Below are 26,089 nucleotides of genomic sequence, written 5' to 3'. Positions count from 1 at the left end.
TTGCGGCCCGGCGATGCTGTTGGGGGTGGAACTGAAGTTCGGGTCCGGGGCAATGCGCAGCACGATGATGTCACGATCTCCAGGCACAGGGAATTTTATGGGTGTCGGAATTCTCGCCGCGCCCAGTTGCAAAGCTGATAGCGCCTCATTATTGTCCCCCAGGGGTGCTAACGGAAGGCGCAAAGGAGGTGAATTTCTAGCCCTAGATCTGTTGACGTGGGTAATAACTGCCCCGCAGCTCAGGATTTTATTTATGCAGAATACCCTGATAGTAAGATGCAGAAGCAAGTTATTTTTGCATTTATTAATATAGTCAGCGCGATAAACAATATTTCCATTAAATTTCCATTTTGCAGGTTGCTGTAAACATATGTATCAGATTCAAACTTTTCTATTTGTACAAATTATGAAGAATCACATTTAAAATATCATAATGTCTTATGTTGTCATTTTCAATTTGCAAGCCAAGAACATGATAACGAGTGAGAAATGGTAATGATGAGAATCGGTTTAATTTGAGATCATTCTTCCTCAGCCAGCTTGTGACAAGCAATGAAAGCTGCTCTTCTGAAACAGCTGCTGATGTGATTGCAGCTGTAAAGCTGGAGTAACATGCTTGCGAGGACTGGATGTGAGTGGCGGATTAAATGCTACTTTGTGTTTCAGACTATCAAATCAAATCTGACCAGAGAGAATGACTTCATGAAAGAAAGTGTGAAAAACCTCTCTGACCAAATGAAACGGTATGAAAACTACTCCGATATTATGCTGAGTGTAAAGAAGGAGATTTCAAAGCTGGGCCTTCAACTGCTGCAGAAGGATGCAGCTGTGGAACAGAAGCAACAGGTAGTGTTTTTAAACTTGAAACAATCAAGACAATATTTTACAAGGATTCTTTCAAAAGACCATTGTTACTATTTATGGTTAACTCACAAAGCTTTCTTTATTACATAACCATGCAATGATGTAATTTTCAATCACAAGGACATCAAGCCATCTGTTGAATTATATACATCCTTCCTTTGCAAAAAGGTGACAGTAAAATATCTGATGTTCCCATACAATACAATAGAAAAGCAATGATTTTGAATATGCAGCTGGGGAAGTCTCTGTTAATGTAAGCTTCATAATTATGTTAATAGATGGTTTACAGTGAGTTACAAGGCAGTAATCCAGTTAAATTGTTCTGTTAACATCATTGCCTACAAGACTAAAGGGCTGGATTTTTGGCTCACTTGCACCTCAGTTAGGGTGCTTCTAGGCGTTACGGTGGGTATCCAGCTTTTACCGCCCGGCCGGCAAATTCGGCTCATGGTTTGCTGCGGTACAAAAACTTACCGCCCCGCCCTCTAGTTTCACTGAGATCACGACGTCAATCGTCGTGCAGCGCTCTGCTGGTGCCCCGGATGCATAATTCGGCCCTAATGCCTCATTAAACGCCCGCCCCAGAAGACGTCTGAAACACCAGGCATTCCCAGGGTGCAGCAGACGGTATTGGTCGCTGGAGAAATACCACCAACGATGTCTCCGCAAGATCCTACAAATTCCCTGGGAGGACAGACGCACCAACAGTAGCGTCATTGACCAGGTCAACATCCCCAGCATTGAAGCACTGTCCGCACTTGATCAGCTCCGCTGGGCAGGTCACATTGTTCGCATGCCAGACACGAGACTCCCAAAGCAAGCGCTCTACTCAGAACTCCTTCACGGCAAACGAGCCAAAGGTGGGCAGCGGAAACGTTACAAGGACACCCTCAAAGCCTCCCTGATAAAGTGCAACATCCCCACTGACACCTGGGAGTCCCTGGCCAAAGGCTGCCCTAAGTGGAGGAAGTGCATCCGGGAGGGCGCTGAGCACCTCGAGTCTCATCGCCGAGAGCATGCAGAAATCAAGTGCAGGCAGCGGAAAGAGCGTGCAGCAAACCTGTTCCACCCACCCCTTCCCTCAACGACTATCTGTCCCACCTGTGACAGGCACCTAAGGACTCATTTTAAGAGTGGAAGCAAATCTTCCTCGATTCCGAGGGACTGCCTATGATGATGATGGTGTCGTATTTAAATGTAGGGCGGAAGATCGTACATCGCCGCTCACGTTGACTGCAACATTTGCGCACATCATGCTGTGTGAAGCTCCGACTTGAAAGCAGCAGTTTTATCTGTCATTACATTGTCCTTACATCAGAGAGAGAATTTAATGGGGATATTACTAGTTCGTCAGCATATCATGCTGCATGCTATTACCAGGCAGCACCAAGCTAGAAGAAGGGCTGCTGGCCATATCGGCTCACGGATGAGGAGAAGCCGAAGACTTTGGCGGAGGAGGGTTTACCCCCCCCCTCCCCCCCACAGATTTACAGGCACCAATGCTCATTCCTCCAGCTCTCTGAGGAGCAGTTTGTAGAAGGCTGCGCTTCTGAAAGGAAGTGCTGGCAGAGATATGCCAGCTCCTCTTGGCAGACCAATGCCTGGACCACTCTGGAGGCAGCCTTCCATACTCCCATCAAGAGGTTTCTGAATTCATTGTGGTGTGCCGCATGTTACACAGCTTGGCTATCATGAGGGGCTAGGCATTGCCAGTGAGGATTGCAGGCTCACCTCAGGAGGAGGAGGATGACGAAGAGGAGCCTGGCGAGGTCCCCATTGGATAGCCACCCCATCCACGGGGGAGGCAGCGTGGAGATGCTGCCGGACCAAGAGTGGCACTCCGCCAGCTCATAATGGACCGGCTCTCTAAATGAAGCAAATTGAGGAATGGAGCTAATACTGGACCCGCTATGTGCCCCCATAAAGGCACATGCCGGGTGAACGTTGGAATGATGCACAAGACGCCAATGGCAAAGAATCAAACAGACATTTTACTGTAACAAAAACTGCCCCCCCCCACCAAAAGAAAACCATACAATAGACAACGTTATGTTGCAGGGCACTAAACAACAATGAAGTGCATTAAATGAAAGAAACTATTTACTAGCGTAATCAACAAAAATCAGGGCATCTGCACAATCTTATCCTGCATATTATTCAGACTTTTTTAACGCAGCGATTTTCGGCTGGGACACAAAAGGTTCCTTGTGTAACGCTTGATTTTGCGCCTCCGATCATGGAACTTCATTTTTAGGCGAAATTTGCAGACGAGGGCGCAAACATTTTCCAGGCCGCATCAGGACTATCCCATCGCCATTACCGCCCTGCAATCACAAAAGCTGAAAATCTAGCCCAAAGTTTGAGCATTTTGTGAATGCCTACAGGCCCACATCATCATCATCATAGGCAGTCCCTCGAGTCGAGGATGACTTGCTTCCACGCCAAAAAGTTCACAGGTGTTTGAATGAAGCACCTAAAATTCCAGATCCCGAACTAAATCTTGGAGGGTGGAAGGTGCCTGTGCGTGGATTTTTTTAACGTGTGGTGGCTGTTGCACACCAGCCACCACACGGGCTTGGCAGAGCTAGGTCTTGATCCAGTGCCAAGACGACTGGAGACCTGCTTTGCTGCACGGACCTAGCACGCACACATATTGCAGTGTGGGCCAGCCTGTGCTGCCCCTGGGCCCACGCCTCTTCTGGGCCCCGAATTCCCGTCGCTCCACGATCACTCGCCACTCCTTCTCCAAGACCTCGCCGCTCCCTGCAGTACCTGCCCATCTCCAGTCAGCGACCTGGATCTTGGTCATATCCAATCCAGTCACCCTCTTCGCTGCCGTTGCTCTCCTGCTCCAGCATGTGCTGCTCCCTGGAGTGGTGTGCCGCCACACTGCTCCTTCTGCTCCCCGGCCTGCTCCGATGGTGCTCACAGGCCGGGGGCACGCAGGTAATACAGGCCCACAAGATAATTGCCAGCTGACAGGTATTATTTGACATATATAGTGTGTTATGTCCCTGGATGCTCTGATAATGACTCCACGAGGCAATGTGTTGTACTTGAACTGTAGTGACCGTAGTCCTTTATTGATAACTCCAGAGTGAGGATCACACCTGGTAGCCTGCCCTTTATACTAGGCCAGGCACACCTGTACAGGTAACCTACAAGTCTCCCACTGCTATGCCCTCTGGTGGCACACTTTGTGATAGTACAAACAGTAACCATGTAGGATACATGATATAGTGCACAATGAAAACATGTTCTTATCATTCTGTGCTGGATGTTTTGAACAATAGCATGACATTGGTTATCAATGGTAAGTAATGGAATACTGTTTCAATTTGTGACCCAGTTTCAGCATTGAGCATTCCCAGGTCAACCTTAGTTAATAGCGGGGTGCAATGGGGTAGATTGATTTTATCTCTTTCAGAATGGGCTTGCTGACAGGACTTGCCAGCCTCTGTGCAAATTTGCAGTTAAATCAGCAAATTTAGATTTCCAACGCTTCAGGGAGCCATGGTGACTAATTTGGGAACCCCAGGATCATGGAAAATTTGAAGCAGCTGATGTAACTGCAACTGTGAACATGTAGGCCAACTGGCTAGCAACGAGACTCCCACCAAACAAAGCAAAGACAGTTATTGATGGCTTCAGTTTGAGATAATTCAAGTTGAAGAATTAGCATCGGCAAAGACATGATGGATGAATGGCTTCATTATTTGTTGTAAATTGCGGAATTCTCAGAGCACCAGCCTCTACTGCATCAGTGCGATATTTCCCAAGTATATCCATTGCCTGGGACAGTTGCGAAAGTCCCGATTAACACTTGGCACAGGGGTCAAAGAAAGCCAGAATGGTCTCTCACATTCTCGTCCTTACATTTTAACACTAGTTCCAAGCTGCTTTGAACTTTTAGTGTGGGAAAAGCAGGCACCCGTGAAGACTGGGGGAAAAAGGCACATAGGAACCAACTGGGCAGGTTGGAGCTAGCTGGTATACATTTGGACGATGGGATATCAAACGTGAAAATCAGGGCTGGCAATAAAAGGAACACAGCAAGGGCTGTAAGGAAATAAGGGAAATGTAATGAGAAAGGGAGTGTAGGGAGAACCACCAGAGTGTGTGAGAGACCGAGAAGCAGAGGGTCAGAACTGGAACAGGGATACCTTAGGGAAGAATGCCTGCCAGATCGCAGGATGCTGGGATGAGAGCTGATCCGAGATTGGCGAATGCCAGAGACCCTGAGCCCTGAATGTGTTGGAAGCACAGAGCAGCACTGTGAGGAAAGAAAGCACCTGCAAAGAGCCCTGGCTTAAGTCAAAGGCTCTAAAGGATTGTGAAGTTCTTAAGTTATAACCAAATGTACGCCATTTATTTTCAGGACACATCTGGAGCAACAGTCAAGGATGTAAAGAAGTATTCAAATAAACCAGAAAACAGGAAAAAAGTAGCAGCCCGAAAACCTCCTCTCAAAGTACCAAAGGACAAAGGAATTAAACCAAAGAAGCCGGCTGCAAAAGTAAAACAAGTTGCATCACCAAAAATACCGCAACCCACCATCAGAACCAAGCTTGGTATCCATCAGCCAGGTATTGTAAAAAGTGTTACCTACTACAAAGCAGGAAGACTTGAAGACACAGGAAATGGTGGCAAGAGTAAGTTTAAACAAAGCTAAATTCTTTATATTTTTATACTACTCGTGTTCGTCTAGAAATTATGTGATTGTTCCAAATGAAATGCATGAAAATTCAATTAAATAGAGAAATTGATTCAGCGAGACCTACAGATAAGTGATACTGCATGCTTGGTGATGTAAAACCCGTTAAATATCTGTCAAATTACATGAGGTCTCCTCTACCGATCTAAGGGAATGAGAATTGTATTTTGTGGGAATAAAATATAAATAGTACTTTGGACAGGTAAACAAGTTAACGGAGAAATTATTACCTCACCCATCCGTCAGGAAACTGACGGAATCGGGCACAATGCTGGTTTTACACTTGTCCGACTTTAGTCTCTATTGAAGTCATTGACGGCGTTCCCCTGATCCCGTGGATTTTCTGCCGGTGAGTTAAGTTAAAATAATCTCCAATGTTTTTGTTCAGACTGCAAACAAATGTCGCACAAACATGTTATGCATTTGTACGGTAATATTGTAAGCTATAATATCTAGGTTACATCATTCAATGGGCACAAGAGCAATTCATCAATATCATTGACAAGTGTATTAACAAAACATACTATGTACCATTTATTACTAGGTAAGAAAACAATACAAAAACAGCAACAGGAAAGTATGAGTGTTTGAGTCTATTGTATTGTACGTGTGCAAACATTTTCCATGTCTAACATGGCAAACTAGAATGGAAGATCTCATTAGGACTAGATAACTTTCTCTAATACATTATCTTGCATCTGGTCCCAACCCTATACCCTCACGTCCTTCCTGTAAAATTAGAATTGCGACACAACCTCAAAAATCATCAGGAAATCTGGTCAAATAGCTGGGGTTTTCATTTGGCTGTTGTTGAAGCATCTGTGCACCTAGCAGCTATAGTGCATGACCTTCCTGTTTTCATATTCAACTTTTTAATGTTGAAAATTTGTCACGGAAGATTCATCGCCCTGTTTAAACTTGTCTCTTTATCACTTTCAAATGTGCCTGATGGTCCTTTGAGTCTGCTGATAAACAACCACCAAAGCCGTTGTCTTACCGTGGGATTTTTGACTTTCATTTCTTTACATTCCAGACTACAATTGAAGATTAGTAAAGATCTGTGTAATACATTACACGGTCCATTGTGGAGCATCCGCCCCTCCCCACATAAGGAGATGTGCTGTCATGAATAAGGGTCTGTTTCATAATACAAATGAAATAAATGTGTTCAAGCTTCATAAAGCTTTGACTAGAACATCACTTTAAGCAATCTGAACCGCAGAACACATTCAATGTAGATTCCATTAACTTTCTGAAGCAGAAATTTTTAAAGCTGAGCAAGATTTTGCTTGCACCAGATAAGAGGATTTATCCAACCCAACAATGTGGTATTCATTGAAACAATATCTGGATGGAAAATAGTTAACAGATGCTCTTACATGGTAGCAGTGTAAACTTATTGCTTTCTCTCAATGCACCTATAATCCGTAACAAAAAGAACTGGGTTTCCAGCAGAATTCAGTTAACTATACACCACCGTCTAAGTAAAAAAAAAAAACACTCTTTGTTATCCTTCAAATAACTGTCACCAGTTTGAATTCTCCTCTCTTGAAGGCAGTAATTCTTACTGGGCATGGGTCCACCAGTAATGGCAGACCTCCAGAACCTCACCCAAGTGACCGTTCATCAGATGAGAAAAGCAGCCTATTTATCTATAGGAGCATCACATCTGAGTCTGGTCCTAACTAAAAACTTCTGTAATGCAAAAACCACTAGGTCAATCGTAGTTCCCGCACCACTACACTGGCTGAGATCAAGTGAAGTCAGCACAAACTAAGCCAGATTCTTTCCAGTCTGTACAGCTGCGTTCATACTTGTGTATTAGAACATAAGAAATAGGAATAGGAGTAGGCCATACAGCCCCTCGAGCCTTCTCCGCCATTCAATAAGATCATGGCTGATCTAATCATGGACTCAGTTCCACTTCCCCGCCCGCTCTCCATAACCCCTTATCCCCCTAACTTTTAAGAAACTGTCTATTTCTGTCTTGCATGTATTCAATGTCCCAGCTTCCACAGCTCTCTGAGGCAGCGAATTCCACAGATTTACAACCCTCTGAGAGAAGAAATTCCTCCTCATCCCTGTTTTAAATGGGCGGCCTCTTATTCTAAGATCGTGCCCTCTAGTTCTAGTCTCCCCCATCAGTGGAAACATCCTCTCTGCATCCACCTTGTCAAGCCCCCTCATAATCTTATATGTTTCGATAAGATCACCTCTCATTCTTCTGAATTCCAATGAGTAGAGGCCCAACCTACTCAACCTTTCCTCATAAGTCCAACCCCCTCATCCCCGGAATCAACCTAGTGAACCTTCTCTGAACTGCCTCCAAAGCATATATATCCTTTCGTAAATATGGAAACCAAAACGGCACGCAGTATTCCAGGAGTGGCCTCACCAATACCTTATATAGCTGTAACAAGACATCCCTGCTTTTATACTCCATCCCCTTTGCAATAAAGGCCAAGATACCATTGGCCTTTCTGATCACTTGCTGTACCTGCATACCATCCTTTTGTGTTTCATGCACAAGTACCCTCAGGTCCCGCTGTACTGTGGCACTTCACAATCTTTCTCCGTTTAAATAATAACTTGCTCTTTGATTTTTTTTCTGCCAAAGTGCATGACCTCACACTTTCCAGCATTATACTCCATCTGCCAAATTTTTGCCCACTCATTTAGCCTGTCTATGTCCTTTTGCAGATTTTTGGTGTCCTTCTCACACATTGCTTTTCCTCCCATCTTTGTATCATCAGCAAACTTGGCTATGTTACACTCATTCCCTTCTTCCAAGTCGTTAATGTAGATTGTAAATAGTTGGGCTCCCAGCACTGATCCCTGCGGCTCCCCATTAGTTACTGATTGCCAACCAGAGAATGAACTATTTATCCCGACTCTCTGTTCTGTTAGTTAGCTAATCCCCTATCCATGCTAATATATTACCCCCAACCCCATGGTTCCTGACACGCAGGTCTTGTGCAATTGGCTACATCACAAAAGCAATCTCGCCAGGATACATCAACAACGGGTCCTCCTGCGATCCATATATTGAAAACTGGCACCACTAGCATTAGTTTTAGTGCAATCTAAATGTGGATTAAAGATTTGTAAAACAGCACTTGGTGATTTACCCATCAAAAAAAAACCCTCTTAAATGTTTTGATTAGGACTTGATTATTGTACTCCTTTTTCTTTTCAAAATAAATAAGGACTAATTATATAGGCATAGTTGCCAACTGTCCGCTTTTGGAGTAAACATTGGCATTTCCAACCTTCATTCATGTGGTAGTTGAAACAACAGCTGATTTCGCAATCACTTAAGTTGCTCCATTTATGCCACAAGACACCACTTCGCTTACCGTGATAGTGGCGGGTGAGGGGTGGTTGGAGGGGGAGAGAGGTAATAGGGTGCATGTTCAAGACACACAACCCAAGAAGGAGGCATCAAACTTGGCAATCCAGGACTTTCCTTCGCAGCTTGCAGGTAACAAGAGGCCCAGCTCTCGCTGCAGGTAGAAGTTGGGGTGTGGGACTGCAAAAAGCTCTGGCCAGCGTGAATGAAGCAGTCAGTGAGCACAGCTATTTAGACAGCCTTTGCCTCGCTCAATATGGTCATGGACTGGAGTCACTGCAGGATGTCACGTTTAGTACAAGTTCTGGCTCCGTGACTGTTGCCAGTCCTGCCACTTAATGAACTCGCCTGCATTCCTAAACAACAATTTGGTGCCATATTGGTGGACAAATCCTTAATCTTAACACTAAGACTTGTTGTTATTAGCAATTTGAGATATATGTACATTAATGGGAAAATGGATTGAAACGTTATATATGGCCCATAATATACACCTATCCAGCCCACAAATACAAATACTTGGATAACTCCACAGTACAGTACAAACCTCTTGGGCTTTTACAAGGCACTGGTCAGATTTCACTTGGAGTACTGTGTTTGGTTTTGGTCACCACATCGCAATAGTGTATACAAGCATTGGATGGTGTAGAGAAGAGCAATGATCCCAATCGTAAAGACAATCAGGCCTAGAGAAGCTAATGCCCTGATTTTCACGTTCGATGTCCCATAGTCCAAATGTATAGCAGCTAGCTCCAACCTGCCCAGTTGGTTCCCATGTGCCTTGTGGAAAGGAGGAAGTCAGTCAGCTTTTAGTTTTGATGTCAGAAAGTAGTGCTGGAAGGAAAACCGGTATTGGAGAGACCAGGAGGTGAGAATGAGACACATTGCAAACCTCTTTAAATGTGGAGCTGGAGGCTCTGTGGTAGTTTGACGGTTGTGAACTACGCCTACATAATTAGTCTTTTTTTATTTTGAAAAGAAAAAGGAATAGAATAATCTAGTCCTAATCAAAACATTTAAGAAGGGTTCTTTTGATGGCTCAAAGAGTAAATTGATATGGGGAGACTTAGAAGGGGAACTGTGAATATTCACATCATTACTTTCAATGTCTAGACAATGTAGGAAAAGACTTTAAAAAAGCAGATAGAATGCTGTGATATATAGCATTGCCTACACAAGTTATTGCTCTTCAAAAAGTTACACATTGTGTGAAATATTTCTTAGATGTTTTGATGTATGTCAGGTGTGGTGGATAAATCAAAGCCTTCCTGTCCTATATAACCAGACTATTCGAGTAGAGGGTCCACCCTGATCCCTCATAACCTGCTCCTCGAAGTTGAAGTAACTGTCGTGTTTGCACTTTAAAAATGTTTTTCCATTGCCTTGTTTGAACTTAGTGGGCCTACATGTTTGGAAAAGGCTGTTTTTAAATTTGGCGCCACTTTGGTGGACAAATCCTTAACCTTAACATTAAGATTTGTTATTATTAGCAATTTGAGATATATGTACATTAATGGGAAAATGGATTAAAACTTTATATATGGCCCATAATATTCACCTATCCAGCCCACAAATACAAAGACTTGGATATCTCCACAGTACAGTATAAACCTCTTGGGCTTTTACAAGGCACTGGTCAGATTCCACTTGGAGTACCGTGTTTGGTTTTGGTCACCACATCGCAATAGTGTATACAAGCATTGGATGGTGTAGAGAAGAGCAATGAAACTGATCCCCATCGTAAAGACAAGCAGGCCTAGAGAAGCTAATGCTCTGCCATATGGAAAGGAGGCAGTTAAGAGAGGACCTCACTAAGGCATATAAATATTAATTGATATAGATAAAATAAACTCAGAATATTACTTCAAATTAGCCCAGGAAAGTAAGACCAGAGACATAAAATGAAATTAGTGACAAGTAATTTTAAAACAGATGGTAGGAAGAACATTCTTACTCAGAGAATGATTAATTTTTGGATTCTGCTGGGTCTGATAGTAGAGGCACATACACTCGAAGCTTGATTCTATAAACGGGATCCATCTTCTATTATATGTAGGTGCCATGGCGATTCACTATGTCCTACCTGCCTGAACTTGCCATTGGTGACCATTACTTGTACAGAAAGATACAAGGCTGGTCAAGATGCTTATTCACCAGCACTTGGGCACATAATCAAAGCTGCAATTCCAGTCCTGTGCTGAGTGGATGTATTGGTAGATGGATCATCTTTCAAATGAGATGTTAAGGCAAGAGCCCATCAGCCGGTTCAGTGGATCTTAAAAATCCTATGGCACTAGTCCAATGTAGAACAGGGAGTTCTCCTGGGGTCGACACCAATCCTCCCTCAATTAACACCACCAACATCAGATTCAGTGGCCATTCATCTCATTTATATTTGAAGGAGCTTGCTGCGCACAGAATGGCCACCACATTTGTCTACATAACTACAGTGATTGTATTTCAAAGTATTACTAATTTTCATTCTTCCAGTGGTGGTGAGCACTTCCTCGCGGTCTAACAGTGTGATCACAGAGAGGTCTTGCTGCTGATTCCTGGTGGTCGAATGCTGAATGCACATCTGTTTTCTCTAATGTTTTGTAAGGAAGATGCATCCATATTCCCTAGTGATCCAGGGTAGCTTTTGTATTGGCAGAAACACCGCAATTGTTTTTCATTTTTGCAAGAGCCTAAATTGATCTGCAAAGCCAAAAAAAATATCCTTCATCCTATTGATTAGGGAATTGGTTTAATAGTGTTTTATGCTACAGTGTTGAGTAATGCACCCTGTCACAATCCATTTTCAGGTGTAAATGGGTTACTGACATTTCAGTAGCAGGTCTAAGTCCATAATCAGCTTTTGGGCATGATGTGAATTATATTATTATGGTATCAATACTCTGGCATGTGTTACGGTTCTTCTAAATTAAAATAAGAGCCCTAATAAAACAAAAGTCAATGAGATTAAGGGGGAAATTCTCCAGTGGCTGGAGTCATACTTGGCACAAAGGAGAATGGTTGCAGTTGTTGAAGGCCAATCATCTCAGCCCCAGGACATTGTTGCAGTTCATCAGTGCAGTATCCGAGGCCCAACTATTTTCAGCTGCTTCATCAATGAGCTTTCCTGCATCATAAAGTCAGAAGCGGGACTGTTTGCTGATGTTTGCAGTGTTCTGCTCCAGTTGCAATTCCTCAGATAGTGAAGCACACCATGCGTGCATGCAGTAAGACCTGGACAATATCCAGGCTTGAGCTGATGCATGGTAAATAACATTTGCGTCACACAAGTGCCAGGCAATGACCATCTCCAACAAGCGAGAGCAGAACCACCTCCTTTTGATATTCAGTGGCATTACCATTGCTGAGACCTCACCATCAGCATCCTGGGGGTCACCTTTGGCCAGAAACCAACTGGGCAAGCCACATACCTGCATGGCTACTAGAGAAGGATGGAAGCTGGATACTCTGTAGCAAGTGGCTCACCTCCTGACTCCCCAAAGCCTCTCCACCACCTATAAGTCAGGAATGTGACGGAATGTTCTCCGCTTGACTGGATGGGCTCAATTACAACAACACTAATGAAGTTCAACACCATTCAGGACAAAGTCTTTTTGATTGGCACATCATGAATTAATCTAAATTTCCACCATCAGTGTACCATGGCTGCACTGTGTACTATATACAAGATGCACTGTAGCAACTTGCCAAAGCTTCTTCGGCAGCACCACCTAAACCTACAACTTCTCCACCTAGAAGGTCAAGGGCAGAGGGTGCATGGGATCACCTCCAAGTTCCCCTTCAAGTCACCTCCGTCATGACTTGGATATGTATTGCCATTCCATCATTGTCGCTAGGTCAAAATCCTGGAATCTCCCTACCCAATAGCATTGCAAGAGTCCCTTTACTACATGGACTGCAGCGGTTCAATAGGCAGGCCCAACATAGGTTGAGCGTCCGAAATCCGGAGTTCCAAAATTCAGAATGTTCCAGAATCCGTGGCGGGGTCGTCCGGAAACCGGAAAATGTTCCAAAATCCAGACTCTCCCCTCCTCGCCGACCCAACTTCACCCCGGCCCTCGGCGGCCCGACCTCAATCCGGCCTAACCCTCAGCAGCCCGACCTCACTCCGGCCCTCGGCGGCCTGACCTCACTCTGGCCCGACCTCACCCCGGCCCTCGGCGGCCCGACCTCACTCCGACCCTCGGCGGCCCGACCTCGCTCCGGCCCGACCTCACTCTGACCCTCGGCGGTCCGACCTCACAGCGGCCCGACCTCGCCCTGCCCTCAGCGGCCCAACCTCAGACTCGACCGCGCCCCGGCCCTACCTTGCCCCTTGCCTGACCTCACCCCGGCCCTCGGTGGCCTGACCTCGCCCGGCCCTCGGCAGCCCGACCTCACTCTGACTCGACCTCGCCCCAGCTCTCAGCAGCCCGACCTCACCCTGGCCCTTGGTGGCCCGACCTCGCCCGGCCCTCGGCAGCCCGACTTCGCCCTGGCCCTCGGCAACCCTACCTCGCCCCAGCCCTACCTCGCTCCGGCCCTTGGCGGCCCTACCCCGCCGCGGCCCTCACTGGCCCGATCTCGACCCGGCCTGACCTCACCCGGCCCGACTTCGCCGCTACTTCACCCGCCCCGGCCCTCGGCGGCCTGACCTCACTCTGGCCCCGGCTTCCCCCTCTCCCCCTTATCTCGGTGGACCGACCTTGCCCCCTTACCTTGGTTGTCCGACCCCACCTACCCCGACCCAGGCAAAGACGTTCCAAAATCTGGAAATACCCGGAATCAGAACGGCCTCAGTCCCAAGATTTCTGGATTTTGGACGCTCAACCTGTACTACCTTCTTAGGGCAACTAGGGATGGGCAATAAATGCCGGTCTTGCCAGTGACAAAAAAAATCCCGAGAATGGATTTAAAAAAATGTTATGCTTCAAAAGCTTTTGATCACTCAAGTAGTTCAATTGTTGACCTTCATGCCAATGTATTGTAATGTAATCAATTTAACAAGAACTTAACAAGAAATTAAAGTTCAACCATATAACATGAATATGAGTAAGAATTATTTTAGTCTTTGCTCCTCTTAATAAATGGATCTGATGTTAAGTGCTAATAAAGGTGCAGCCTTTTTAACAAGAATTAACTATAACACCATAGGAAGCCTATTTTTTAACATTATCAAAACGAGCTTGTGTTTACTCCCGAAAATCAAAAACTTAAAGGAAAATCCTTTCTTGCAGTGGTGACTTTATTCTTGCTCCAAGAAAATGATCTTGAATATTACAGCAATACATCTACACTTAACTAGCTTTGGACTTGATTTCAGGTCGTCCCTGTGGACAGGTGGTTTCCGTTCCTAAAGTAAGACTAGAAGCCATTGAGTCATCAACACATACAATGGTATTATACCAAATCAAACATTCCAGGGAGGGAGTTGTAGGCAGTAATTCCATTTGAAGGTTGAGCTGTTCATGAACTACTCTCATGAGTTGTGGCATTTGAACCTTCCTGTGGATTCTGCTGGAATCTGACTCAGTCCCCCCGTGTCTACTTTATATTTCTGTCATGTTTCTAAGTTGCCAGCTGGATAGAGATGCAGGTACATGCTCAATATACTCTTACAATCAGCTAAACGCATGAAGCAGTTGAATGGTATCTTGTTTCCCTGACCACACATTAATAGCACTAATGTAGAAATGGCCAAATAATTGTCACCAATAACTAGTGAAGTTGCTACACAATTATTGCAAGCTGGGATTATACAAGCATGTTATTGCAGTTCTTGGATTTTGGCATCACACGAAGGATTGTTGTTACACAATGCAAGGTTTTCAGTTTACAAAATGTATATTTGACAAGGCGGTACATACTCTAACATACCAATAGTATTTTTACATACCATTTCTGAACGATACAGTGGAGTTAAAATTCGACATTTAAAAGAGAACTAAAACACCATTGGCAAAGTCTCTCTTTTTATAGTATTAGTGCTCTTCTCTCGATTTAATAATCGTGAATATTGTATTTAACACTGTCTTATTTCTTTTGGTTAGAATTATGTGCTGATTTAGTGAGGATACTTAGATCACCATATCTTTTTCCTTACTAGCAATTGGGAAGTAAATAGTGCAAATTGATGATATTGTTCTTGGGTTACATTCAGTTCCTATTACATCAGTGGGATACCTAAGAGAGAACAATGCAACTGACAATAGTAAATATTGTTCATTCACCGGTGGTTCTAGGAAGGAGAAAAATGCTGTTGTCACCCCGCCGACCGAAAACAGTGAGAATATAAAGTATTTAGAGCAATTAAATTAAAAGTAATATAAATAGAGGATACTCTGTGGGTGATTTAAGTGATGCAGCCCGTCAGAAGTGACTTTGGATCTGTTTTGACTGGACATAAAATTTTACTTCACTTGCTATTAATTCAGATCCAATTGGATAATAAATAATCTGTACTACTAAAAAAAACTTGAAAAATAAACAAATGGCTCCATAAATTAATGTAATGAATGTACTGCGAACCTCGTCTCTGGGATCACTAAAAATTATTTTCCTACTTCAACCTATTTTTATTGCAACTCTTAAGCGTACCACGTTCATACATGGGTGTAGTGTACAGTATATATGGTTCAATATACAGGAGACAGAAATATTGAGTGTTGGAAGTGTGCCTTTCATCATGCCTCACAGAGGAAGTTGGTTCCGTGAGTGGTGTTAGTTTTTATTACTGTGGCTTCCAGTTGCAGTGATGACAGTCAGTGTTCGTTGGATCTTTTTGGCTCTGTTGCTATAGCTTTGTCAAGGTTAATTGTCAAGTGTATTGATGCCAGACTATGCTTGGGCTGTTGGTGTGCTGTCAGGAAACCAGAAATTGGAATCAGATTCAAGAGAATTTCCTCCAGTGCAGCCAGAACGAGTTCATTTTTCTAGACTCACAATCAGATTTAGGGGGAGGGGGATTCATCTAAGCACTTCAGTGCATGCATCACTGGTTTGTGGTTAGAAGGATACTCAGAAATTTGCCCTTGACTATGTCCAGAGGGATTGCTGTGGAAAAGGCCAAAAGATAATACAATGGACCTGGCTTATTGGTGGTCTTTTGGATTCCATGCAGCATATTTTGCCAGTAGGGCAGGGTCTTTGGGTATAGCCAGAAAGTGTGGAAGATTCTGCCCTCCGATCATTCTGTTGAAGCTACCCATTCCCACAGAGTGGTAGATTTTGACTTTGTCCAATAGTGGAAAATGGGTGATAGCGAACCGGCAGCCCACTTTATATCTGTCAGGAAAGACGTAAAATGGGCTGCCGATTCACTATCATCTGTTTTACACTATCACACAAAGCCTAATAAGTGCAAACTCATTTGTGAGGGAGCAGATAGTTTCTCCCTGCAACAAATTAAATGGGTAAATTCAAACTCAACTTTCAGCCACATCTAACTAAATCTATAACATACAAGCAGTTGTGAATACTACCCTGATTGTGCATCTCTGCAACCGGCTGATGCATCTCTCAATGGTTGATGGGTAGCAAGTACCTTAGTAGTCAGTACACTTCTATAAGTGCAAGTGTTGGAAAGTCTCTTAGTGCAGTTGCTACAAGATCTCTCTGTGGCTGGTGTGTCACAAAGGCTGGAAGCTTCTCATTGAATGTCACAATGTCAGCTGTATACTCCCCAACCTTCTCCAATAGGGTAAAAGTTGCAGCTCCAATCATGCAAGAAAGGTTCACATATTTATTAGGTGGATGGTGCATGAAATGTTTGGCGAGATACGGTTAAAATTTTTAACAATAAATTTGACACTAAAGTTATAGGGGTTCTAAATTAGGTTACCGCCAGAGAGGGGTGGCTAATGGGCAGCAAAGTCCTACCATCAGTGGTAAGCGGCATCCACGCCTCTGGAGAAATTCAGTTGAGTCTTTGGTAGTGGCGCCAAGAGGTAACTCTGCGCCCTCTAACGCCACCCACGTGGTGACGTCATCCAGCGCCCCTGTCACGATATTTGGTTTCCATGGCGGCCTGACTGGCTGCCGTTCTGACAGCCTGTAAAAAGTGGTGACTACATAGCGGATTTCGGGCAGAATCGCCCAGAGGGCAAGGTAAGTTTATTTATTTATTTCTGCATTTTTTTTCATTAGTTGGAACAGTGGGGAAGTGTGTCTGCGGGTCGGAGAAGTTTTAGTTTTCTTTTTCACTTCCCGTTTTTTCATCTAGCATGCTGGCAGCCGCAGGCCTCCTGAGCTCCCATCCCGTTGACGCTGAGGATGAGTGTGTAACGCCGATTTTTAGCGCAGCTCTCATGGGCGTAAAAACTCGATTTGGCAGCTTCAACCTGCACCTAGCGCCTGGCGGTAAAATCAGCACTCAGGCGGTGACACCGCCTCAAAATCGGCGGAACCAAATTTCGATCCCATCGAGCTTTATCTAGAATAATCCTCTGCTAATTTTTTTTTGCCCCATTGTCAAGTAGTTTTGTCTTCCAGGGGGCGAAATTGCCCTGCACCTCGATTGAGGATGGTAACTATCTGGGGCCGGGACTTTCTGCGCCCGGTGCAGAAGTCCCAGCCCCCGCCGTGGAATTCCCATACTGTCCCTCAAAGGAAGCGGGACACAATCTTGCGTGCTCCACTTCCTTTGGGGGCAGTAACCGGGGTGCTGAGGGAAGTGCTACGTGTATGCTCTGCGTCGCGCTGACGTGCTTCAATGCCCCTCGCTTAAAGGGGAGGGCCGTAGCCACTCCACGAGGCCATTGGGGCAGCGTGCGACCAAAACAGAGTGTGGGCTGCACGGGCCGCCAACATAGAGCTGACCTGAGAGTCGGCAGGTAAAATAAGATGGCGGCCCGGGATGCTGGCGCCCTCCCCTTTAAGGAGCGCCATGAGAGTGGATGTCGTCCAGCTTTGCAGCCCGCAGGGCAATTTCCCCCGAGGTAGCGCCCCCATCCCCCGGATGAAAAGTCTCCTCCGCCCCAGTAGCGCCCCCCGGAAGCACTAATGGAGTTATAAAAAGGGGAGATTTTGCTCCCGCAGTCTTTTTTGCATCATACCATGATTGCTTTGTTTACATTATAGTAATTCTCTTTGAACACCATTAAAATTATGATTTTACAGAACAAATCTTCTTTGCAGCTGTATTTGAAACTAAAATATTTCTACAAGTCACTATGAAATCTTACTGAAAAGCTAAGGTTTACTGTAAGGCAATACCTTAAGCATCCTTGATGCATATGACTCTTCATAGAGGATGAAACCTCCGCCTCTTGTGTCTCCACCCAGTACTTACAGTGACTGTCTAAGCCTATTTTGCAAGTTTAAATCATATGTGTGCTGATTCCTCCAATCTGCCTATAATAGCCTCGCCATGTTTTGACACTAAATGAGGCCAGGTTAGACTCATTACAAAAAAAGGAAGCAAAGAGGTGTGCTTCCTGATAATAGCTGCAAAGTGCATGACCTGGAGTATTCCCACTCTCTCATCTGAAGGGGTTCTTAAGGAAGTAACAAGCTAACAAACTTTGTGGGGAACAGCATAAACAGCGAGGGTGGTGGAGAGGGGGTACAATTAAATTCAAACAGTTCAACCGATTCAAGCTGTTCCAGTGCATCCTGTTCCCACACCAAACTTTCATGTACTACTCAAACTACAACCGGCGGTGCTTTTATATCCTGATCAGACTATTCCTGTGCATAACAGTTTTTTCCTGTATTTCAGTTTGTTCCTTTTCCAATATATTTTCTTGAATATTTCCTGTATTCCCCCCCCCCCCGCCAGTGGTGACGTTTCCAGAAAATATTCCGCAGTGACAATGAAAGTGTCTCCATATTTCACGTGTTCTGACTCATGTTCCTTCAGCAACCTTTTAAAATGTGCAAAAATATTATAACTAACTACATCTTGTCTATTCCAAACATTGTTTTCCTTTTGACTTTTTCTGCTGTGTTTGTGCCTTTTTCCTGTTCTGTTCTTTGATTCTTTCCGCTGTTCTGTTTTCTCTCTGCTGACATTGCCATCTACCCAGCATTGTGGAATTTTGCTCAGGCATGTCACATTCACAGAAGTTTCCTGTTTGCACAGGAGGTGGGTTTGGGGACAAGATTTCCCCACCCCCGCCCGCGCCCCCGCTATGATCCTGACCAATTTTCCCCAGTCAGGGGTCATTAAGTATGTAGCATGGTCATCTCACATTTCGTGTTCATATTTCTGTTTCCCACATTACAACAATGATTGTACTTCAAAAGTGCTTCATTGGCTGTAAGATGCTTTGAGACGTCCGATGGTCATGAAAGGCGCTATATAAATGCAAGTCTTTCTTTCTCAAAAGGTCTCCACCATCAAACTGGAGTCTACCACTGCAGGCAGAGCTACTGCAGTGGTGTTGCAACTAGATTGTTCACTTCCTGCATTTTTCACTGAATTGGGGCATAAAAATCCAGGTCAATACATTTAATCTAGCCAGTTATTTCCCATCAATCTCCCCCCAATCATCAGTAAAGTCATGGAAAGAGTCAATAGTGTAATCATGTAACATCTATTCATCAATAATTTTACATTCTGTCAGAACCACTCAGCTCCAGACTGCATCACAGCCGTAATCTGCACACAAACGCAAGAGTTGAACGCTACTGGAGAGCTATAACATCAATGCAGATTTGACCAATTATAGAACCAAGGAGCATGAGGAAAACTAGTCAGTGGCAGTCAAAGAGAAAATCTTCCAGTAGCTGGAGTAATAGATATTACAAAGGAAGATGGCTTTGGTTGCCAGAGGTCAATCATTGCAGCTCCAAATCATTATTGGAGAAGTTCCTTAGCCCAACTAATTTCAATTGCTATATCAATGATCTTTTCTCCATCATAAAGTCAAGAGTAAGTCTGTTCCCTGATGATTCTACAGTGTTTAGCTTCATTCACAACTCTTCTGATATTGAAATAGCCCATGCTAGCCTACAACAGGACTCAGACAACATCCAAACTTGTGCTGATAAGTGGCAGGTAACATTTGCGTCACATAAATGCCATCTCAAACACCAATTCCGGAGTACTCATTGTGAAAGTGGGTGGAGGGAGATTAAATGGAATTAGATATGTAGAATGAACTTCCACCATATGTATTACTTGTTCTCAGGATGAAATTGATACATTCATTACCCATTCCTAATTTTTCTGAGGAGGTGGTGGTGGGTCATCTTGAAAATTCTTCCAAATTGTGTTGGAGGAACAGGGTGTAGATCAGGTGGGAAGGCACAAAGAAGCAGCTGAACTGGATTTCTGCAGATTCCATTTTTCTCACGTCCTCCATATTTGGAGTCATCCCCTGTAAAATATGGGGACCCCAAAAGGGAATGAAACAAACTATTTTTCTACTTTGTAATATTTGATAGTAAATCCTTCAAACAGTTTATTCCTACCTTATCAACTTGTTTATGTTCACAATTCAGTATGAAAAGGTCCTGGATTTTTGCAGGGATATCATATAACACCAGCAACACAGATGGAGCCCCTGTTTAAATGTTTTAGTGCTCTGTAAATATTTTTGTTGCTGTATAACCATTGATTACATATAATGAATGTTAAACAGTAACAAAATAAAATCTTTAATCCAAAACTTGTGCAACCTTCTTATTAGTAATTGGGTGACATAAATCAATGGAGGGCCATGTACTACTTCAGTTAAGATAACATGATCTGTAAATAGGTAACAAAAATTCTACCATTAATATCAACTGAAAAGTTCTTTCAAGAAATTATTAAACTATATCTTTGGACTTATCAATGATCCAATATTTGCCGCTTTTTACAACTGATACAATTAAATAGAATTCCGATCATGCTAAATTTTTGTTTGATTTTAGTTTGTGTAAGTGACAATATCCACCAGAGTTAAATTTTTAGGATTGTGTTTAAGATTTTCTTAATCTGAAACTAATTAAATAGCTCAGACTTGGTCTTCCCTCAGAGAAGTCATTGAGGAGAGAGGATGGATTATTTGCACTTGTGTACATACAGCAACATTCAACTAAAGATTTTTTCCAGAACAGAAAAGCATGATTTCCCATTGTTACACAACTCCAAAGCAAACCTGAGTGTTTGATTAGTTGCTACAATATGTTGACGTTAAAATGGGATTAAAAGACAATCACAACAAAATAAGCCTTGCAAAAAAAGCTCAAATATTTGATTAACTTTTGTGTCAAAGAAAGTTGTAGGCATTGCTTTCTGTCATCATCATAAGCAGTCCCTCGGAATCGAGGAAGATTTGCTTCCACTCTTAGAACGAGTCCTTAGGCTGAACAGTCCAATACAAGAGCCACAGTCCCTGCCACAGGTGGGACATATGGTCGTTGAGGGTAAGGGAGGGTGGGACAGGTTTGCCGCGCATTCCTTGTTTTCTGCATGCACTCGCAATGAGACTCGAGGCGCTCAGCGCCCTCCCGGATGCACTTCTTCCACTTAGGGCGGTCTTTGGCCAGGGACTTCCAGGTGTCGGTGGGGATGCTGCACTTTATCAGGGAAGCTTTGAGGGTGTCCTGGTAACGTTTCCGCTGTCCACCCTTGGCTTGTTTGCCATGAAGGAGTTCCGAGTAGAGCGTTTGCTTTGGGAGTCTCGCCTGGCATGCAGACAACGTGGCCTGCCCAGCGGAGCTGATCAAGTGTGGTCAGTGGTTCAATGCTGGGGATGTTGGCCTGGTCGAGGATGCTAATGTTGATGCTTCTGTCCTCCCAGGGGATTTGTAGGATCTTGCGGAGGCATCGTTGATGGTATTTCTCCAGCGACTTGAGGCGCCTACTGTACATGGTCCATGTCTCTGAGCCATACAGGAGGTATTACTACAGCTCTGTAGACCATGAGCTTGTTGGTAGATTTAAGGGCCTTTTCTTCAAACACTCTTTTCCTCAGGCGGCCGAAGGCTGCACTGGCGCTCTGGAGGCGGTGTTGAATCTCCTCATTATGTCTGCTTTTGTTGATAAGAGGCTCCCGAGGTATGGGAAATGGTCCATGTTGTCCAGGGCTGTGCTGTGCGGCGAGGACAGTCTGGTGGAGGACATTTGTCTTCTGGATGTTTAGCGTAAGGCCCATGCTTTCGTATGCCTCAATAAATACGTCGACTATATCCTTGAGTTCAGCCTCTGAATGTGCACAGACGCAGGCGTCGTCCACCTACTGTACGACAGAGGTTTGAGTGGTCTTGGACCTGGCCTGGAGGCGGCAAAGGTTAAACAGCTTCCCACTGGTTCTGTAGTTTAGTTCCATTCCAGCGGGGAGCTTGTTTACTGTGAGGTGGAGCATGGCAGTGAGGAAGATTGAGAAGAAGGTTGGAATGATGACGCAGTCCTGTTTGACCCCAGTCCGGATGTGGATTGGGTCTGTAATGGATCCATTGATAAGGATCATGGCCTGCATGTCGTCGTGTAGCAGGTGAAGGATGTTGACAAACTTTTGCGGGCATCTGGAACGGAGGAGGACGCTCCATAGACTCTCGCGGTTGACAGTGTCAAAGGCCTTTGTAAGGTCGAAGAAGGCCATCTATAAGAGAAGTAGCGGCAGGCATTGGTTGTAATTTACAAAAATTCCCTGGATTCTGGGGAGGTCCCAACAGATTGGAAAACTGCAAATGTAACGTCCCTATTTAAAAAAGGAGGCAGACAAAAAGCAGCAAATTAATGACCAGTTAACCTAACATCTGTGATTGGGAAAATGTTGAAGTCCATTATTAAAGAAGCAGTAGCAGGACATTTGGAAAAGCAAAATTCGGTCAGGCAGAGTCAGCATGGATTTATGAAGGGGAAGTCATGTTTGACAAATTTGCATGGGTTTTTCGAGGATAAAACGAACAGGGTGGATAAAGGGGAACCAGTGGATGTGGTGTATTTGGACTTCCAGAAGACATTTGACAAGGTGCCACATAAAAGGTTACTGCACAAGATAAAAGTTCACAGGGTTGGGGGTAATATATTAGCATGGATAGAGGATTGGCTAACTAACAGAAAACAGAGAGTCGGGATAAATGGTACATTCTCTGGTTGGCAACCAGTAACTAGTGGGATGCCGCAGAGATCAGTGCTGGGACCCCAACTATTTACAATCTATATTAACAAATTGGAAGAAGGGACTGAGTATAATGTAGCCAAGTTTGCTGACAATACAAAGATGGGAGGAAAATGGATGTGTGAGGAGGACACAAAAAAATCTGCAAAAGAATATAGACAGGCTAAGTGAGTGGGCAAGAATTTGGCAGATGGAGTATAATGTTGGAAAGTGTGAGGTCATGCACTTTGGCAGAAAAATATCAAAGAGCAAATTATTATTTAAATGGAGAAAGATTGCAAAGTGCCGCAGTGCAGCAGCACCTGGGGGCACTTGTACAGCAAGTGATCAGGAAGGCCAATGGTATCTTGGCCTTTATTGCGAAGGGGATGGAGTATAAAAGCAGGGAAGTCTTGCTACAGCTATACAAGATATTGGTGAGGCCACATCTGGAATACTGTGTGCAGTTTTGGTTTCTATATTTATGAAAGGATATACTTGCTTTGGAGGCAGTTCAGAGAAGGTTCACTAGGTTGATTCCGGGGATGAATGGGTTGACTTATGAGGAAAGGTTGAGTAGGTTGGGCCTCTACTCATTGGAATTCAGAAGAATGAGAGGTGATCTTATCGAAACACATAAGATTATGAGGGGGCTTGACAAGGTGGATGCAGAGAGGATGTTTCCACTGATGGGGGAGACTAGAACTAGAGGGCACGATCTTAGAATAAGGGGCCGCCCATTTAAAACAGTAATGAGGAGAAATTTCTTCTCTGAGGGTTGTAAATCTGTGGAATTCGCTGCCTCAGAGAGCTGTGGAAGCTGGGACATTGAATTAATTTAAGACAGAAATAGACAGTTTCTTAAACGATAAGGGGATAAGGGATTATGGGGAGCGGGCGTCCATGTTCAGATCAGCCATGATCTTATTGAATGGCGGAGCAGGCTCAAGGGGCCATATGGCCTACTCCTGTTCCTATTTCTTATGTTCTTATAAGGGCTGGCACTGCTCCCTGCATTTTTCCTGCAGCTGTCATGCTGCAAAGATCATGTCCGTTGTGCCCCGTAGGGGATGAAATCCGCAATGTGACTCCGGAAGGAGCTCTTTGGCCACAGAGAGAAAACGGTTGAGGAGGATCCGAGTGACAACTTTCCCAGTGGCTGATAACAGGGAGATTCCTCTGTAGTTGACGCAGTCGGACTTGTCCCCTTTTTTTAAGATGGTCACGATCACTGCATCTCTGAGATCTCCCAGCATGCTCTCCTCCCTCCAGATGAGAGAGATGAGGTCATGTATCCACGCCAACAGTGCCTCTCCGCCATACTTTAGTGCCTCAGCAGGGATTCCACCCGCTCCCATAGCCTTGTTATTCTTGAGCTGTCTTATGGCTTTTCCTACCTCGTGCAACGTTGGGGTTTCACTGAGGTGGTGGTGGGTCGCATGCTGCGGGATGGAGTCAAGAACACTCGAGTCAAAGGCAGAGTCTCGATTGAGGAGATCTTCAAAGTGCTCCTTCCAGCGGGCCCTGACTGTCTCGGTGTCCTTGATGACTGTTTCCCCGTTCTTGGCCAGGGGTGGGGTCTTGGGAGTTTGGACTGTAGGTGACCTTGACTGCGATGAAGAATCCTCGCACATCATGGCTGTCGGCTAGTTGTTGTATTTCCTGTGCTTTCTCCATCCACCACCTGTTCTTTAGGCTCCAGGTTTTTTGTTGGACCTCAGCCTTGAGCCGCCTGTAATGTTACATTGCTGCTCCCGAGTTGGGTTGTTGCTTGAGGCTCAGAAATGCTTTGTGCTTATGATCTATTAGTTCTTAGATCTCCTGATCATTCTCATCAAACCAGTCCTGGTGTTTTCTGGTTGAGTGACCAAGTGTCTCTTCACAGGCACTGGTTATGGAGGTCTGGAGGGCAGACCAAGCGCTGTGGGCATTCTGCATCTCAGGGTCATCAAGGCACTCCAGGTTAGCTGTGAGGTTCTGGCTGTATAGGGCTCTCTTATCTGGGTCTTTAAGTGCCCGGCATTGACTTTTTTGCAGCACTGCTTATGCTGTCCCCTCCACTTTGGGGCTATGTTAATCGATGATGGATCGGATTTGGCGGTGGTCCGTCCAGCAGTTGTCAGCTCCTGTCATGGCGCGGGTTATGCGCACATCCTTGCGATCCCTGGCTCGGACGATAACGTAGTCGAGCAGGTGCCAGTGTTTGGAGCGAGGATGTTGCCATGATGCCTTGTATTTGTCCCTCTGGCGGAACAGGGTGTTGGTGATGAGAAGTTCCTGTTCTAGACATTTTGTCAGGAGTAGGGTACCGCTGGAGTTCGCTTCCCCTACCCCCTCTCTGCCAATCATGGCTCCCCAGAGGGCTGTATCTTTGCCGACCCTGGCATTGAAGTTACCTAAGAGGATCAGTTTGTCATCTGCCGGGACGCGGGACAAGGATGTTTCAAGGTTGGAATAAAAACCCTCTTTGGTCTCATCCGTTGCATTGAGTGTCGGGGCATACGCACTGATAACTGTGGCGCACTGGTTCCGGGATAGGGTGAGTCAAAGAGTCATGAGGCGTTCATTAACCCTGCAGGGGGAGTCTTTGAGATGGTCGACCAGCTCATTTTTGATGGCGAAACCGATTCCGTGAAGGCGGCGTTCCTCCTCTAGTTTCCCTTTCCAGAAAAAGGTGTGACCTCCACCTTGTTCCTTGAGCAGGCCTTCCCCTGCCCGCCAGGTCTCGCTTAGGGCAGCGATGTCGATGTCAAAGCATCTTAAGTTTCCGGGCAACTATGGCAGTGCGGCATTCCGGCCTGTCGCTGTTGTAATTGTCCATGAGGGTCCTGATGTTCCAGGTCCAGAACTTCATGTTAACGGAGTGGAAGATGCCTGTGCGTGAGTTCTTTTAACGTGGGGTGGCCACTGCACACCGGCCAGCACATGGGCTAAGCTGAGCAAGGGGGTCAAAGACGACTGGAGACCAGGGACTGCTGTAAGAGCCTAATTGCCTACGGCTTAGATGTTGGCCGCAAGCTCGGTGCCGAGTAGCGCCCTTGATGGTAGGTGGTCCGAGGCTTGGTTGGGGGCAGGCATGAGGAAGGTCAGTTGTTCGCTGGAGTTCCGAGTGGGAGGTCAGCAAGGAGTGGGAGG

At 44.9% G+C, this 26,089-nt stretch overlaps 1 protein-coding gene across 1 annotated transcript in view; it reads left to right on the top strand.

Moving 5' to 3' along the window:
- LOC139232460 (olfactomedin-like protein 2A) overlaps positions 1-26,089 on the top strand; it is a 69,458-nt gene that overhangs the window by 27,214 nt on the left and 16,155 nt on the right. Inside the window, exons 4-5 of the mRNA XM_070862676.1 lie at positions 667-846; positions 5,243-5,516. Coding sequence (XP_070718777.1) covers positions 667-846; positions 5,243-5,516 — 454 coding nt within the window. The remainder of the gene's footprint in view (positions 1-666; positions 847-5,242; positions 5,517-26,089) is intronic.

The sequence above is a fragment of the Pristiophorus japonicus genome, chromosome 20 (genome assembly GCF_044704955.1).
Source record: "Pristiophorus japonicus isolate sPriJap1 chromosome 20, sPriJap1.hap1, whole genome shotgun sequence".
In the NCBI taxonomy this organism is placed as follows: domain Eukaryota; kingdom Metazoa; phylum Chordata; class Chondrichthyes; family Pristiophoridae; genus Pristiophorus; species Pristiophorus japonicus.
Note: the sequence above shows the minus strand (reverse complement) of the source record. Positions and strands in the feature narration are given on the sequence as shown.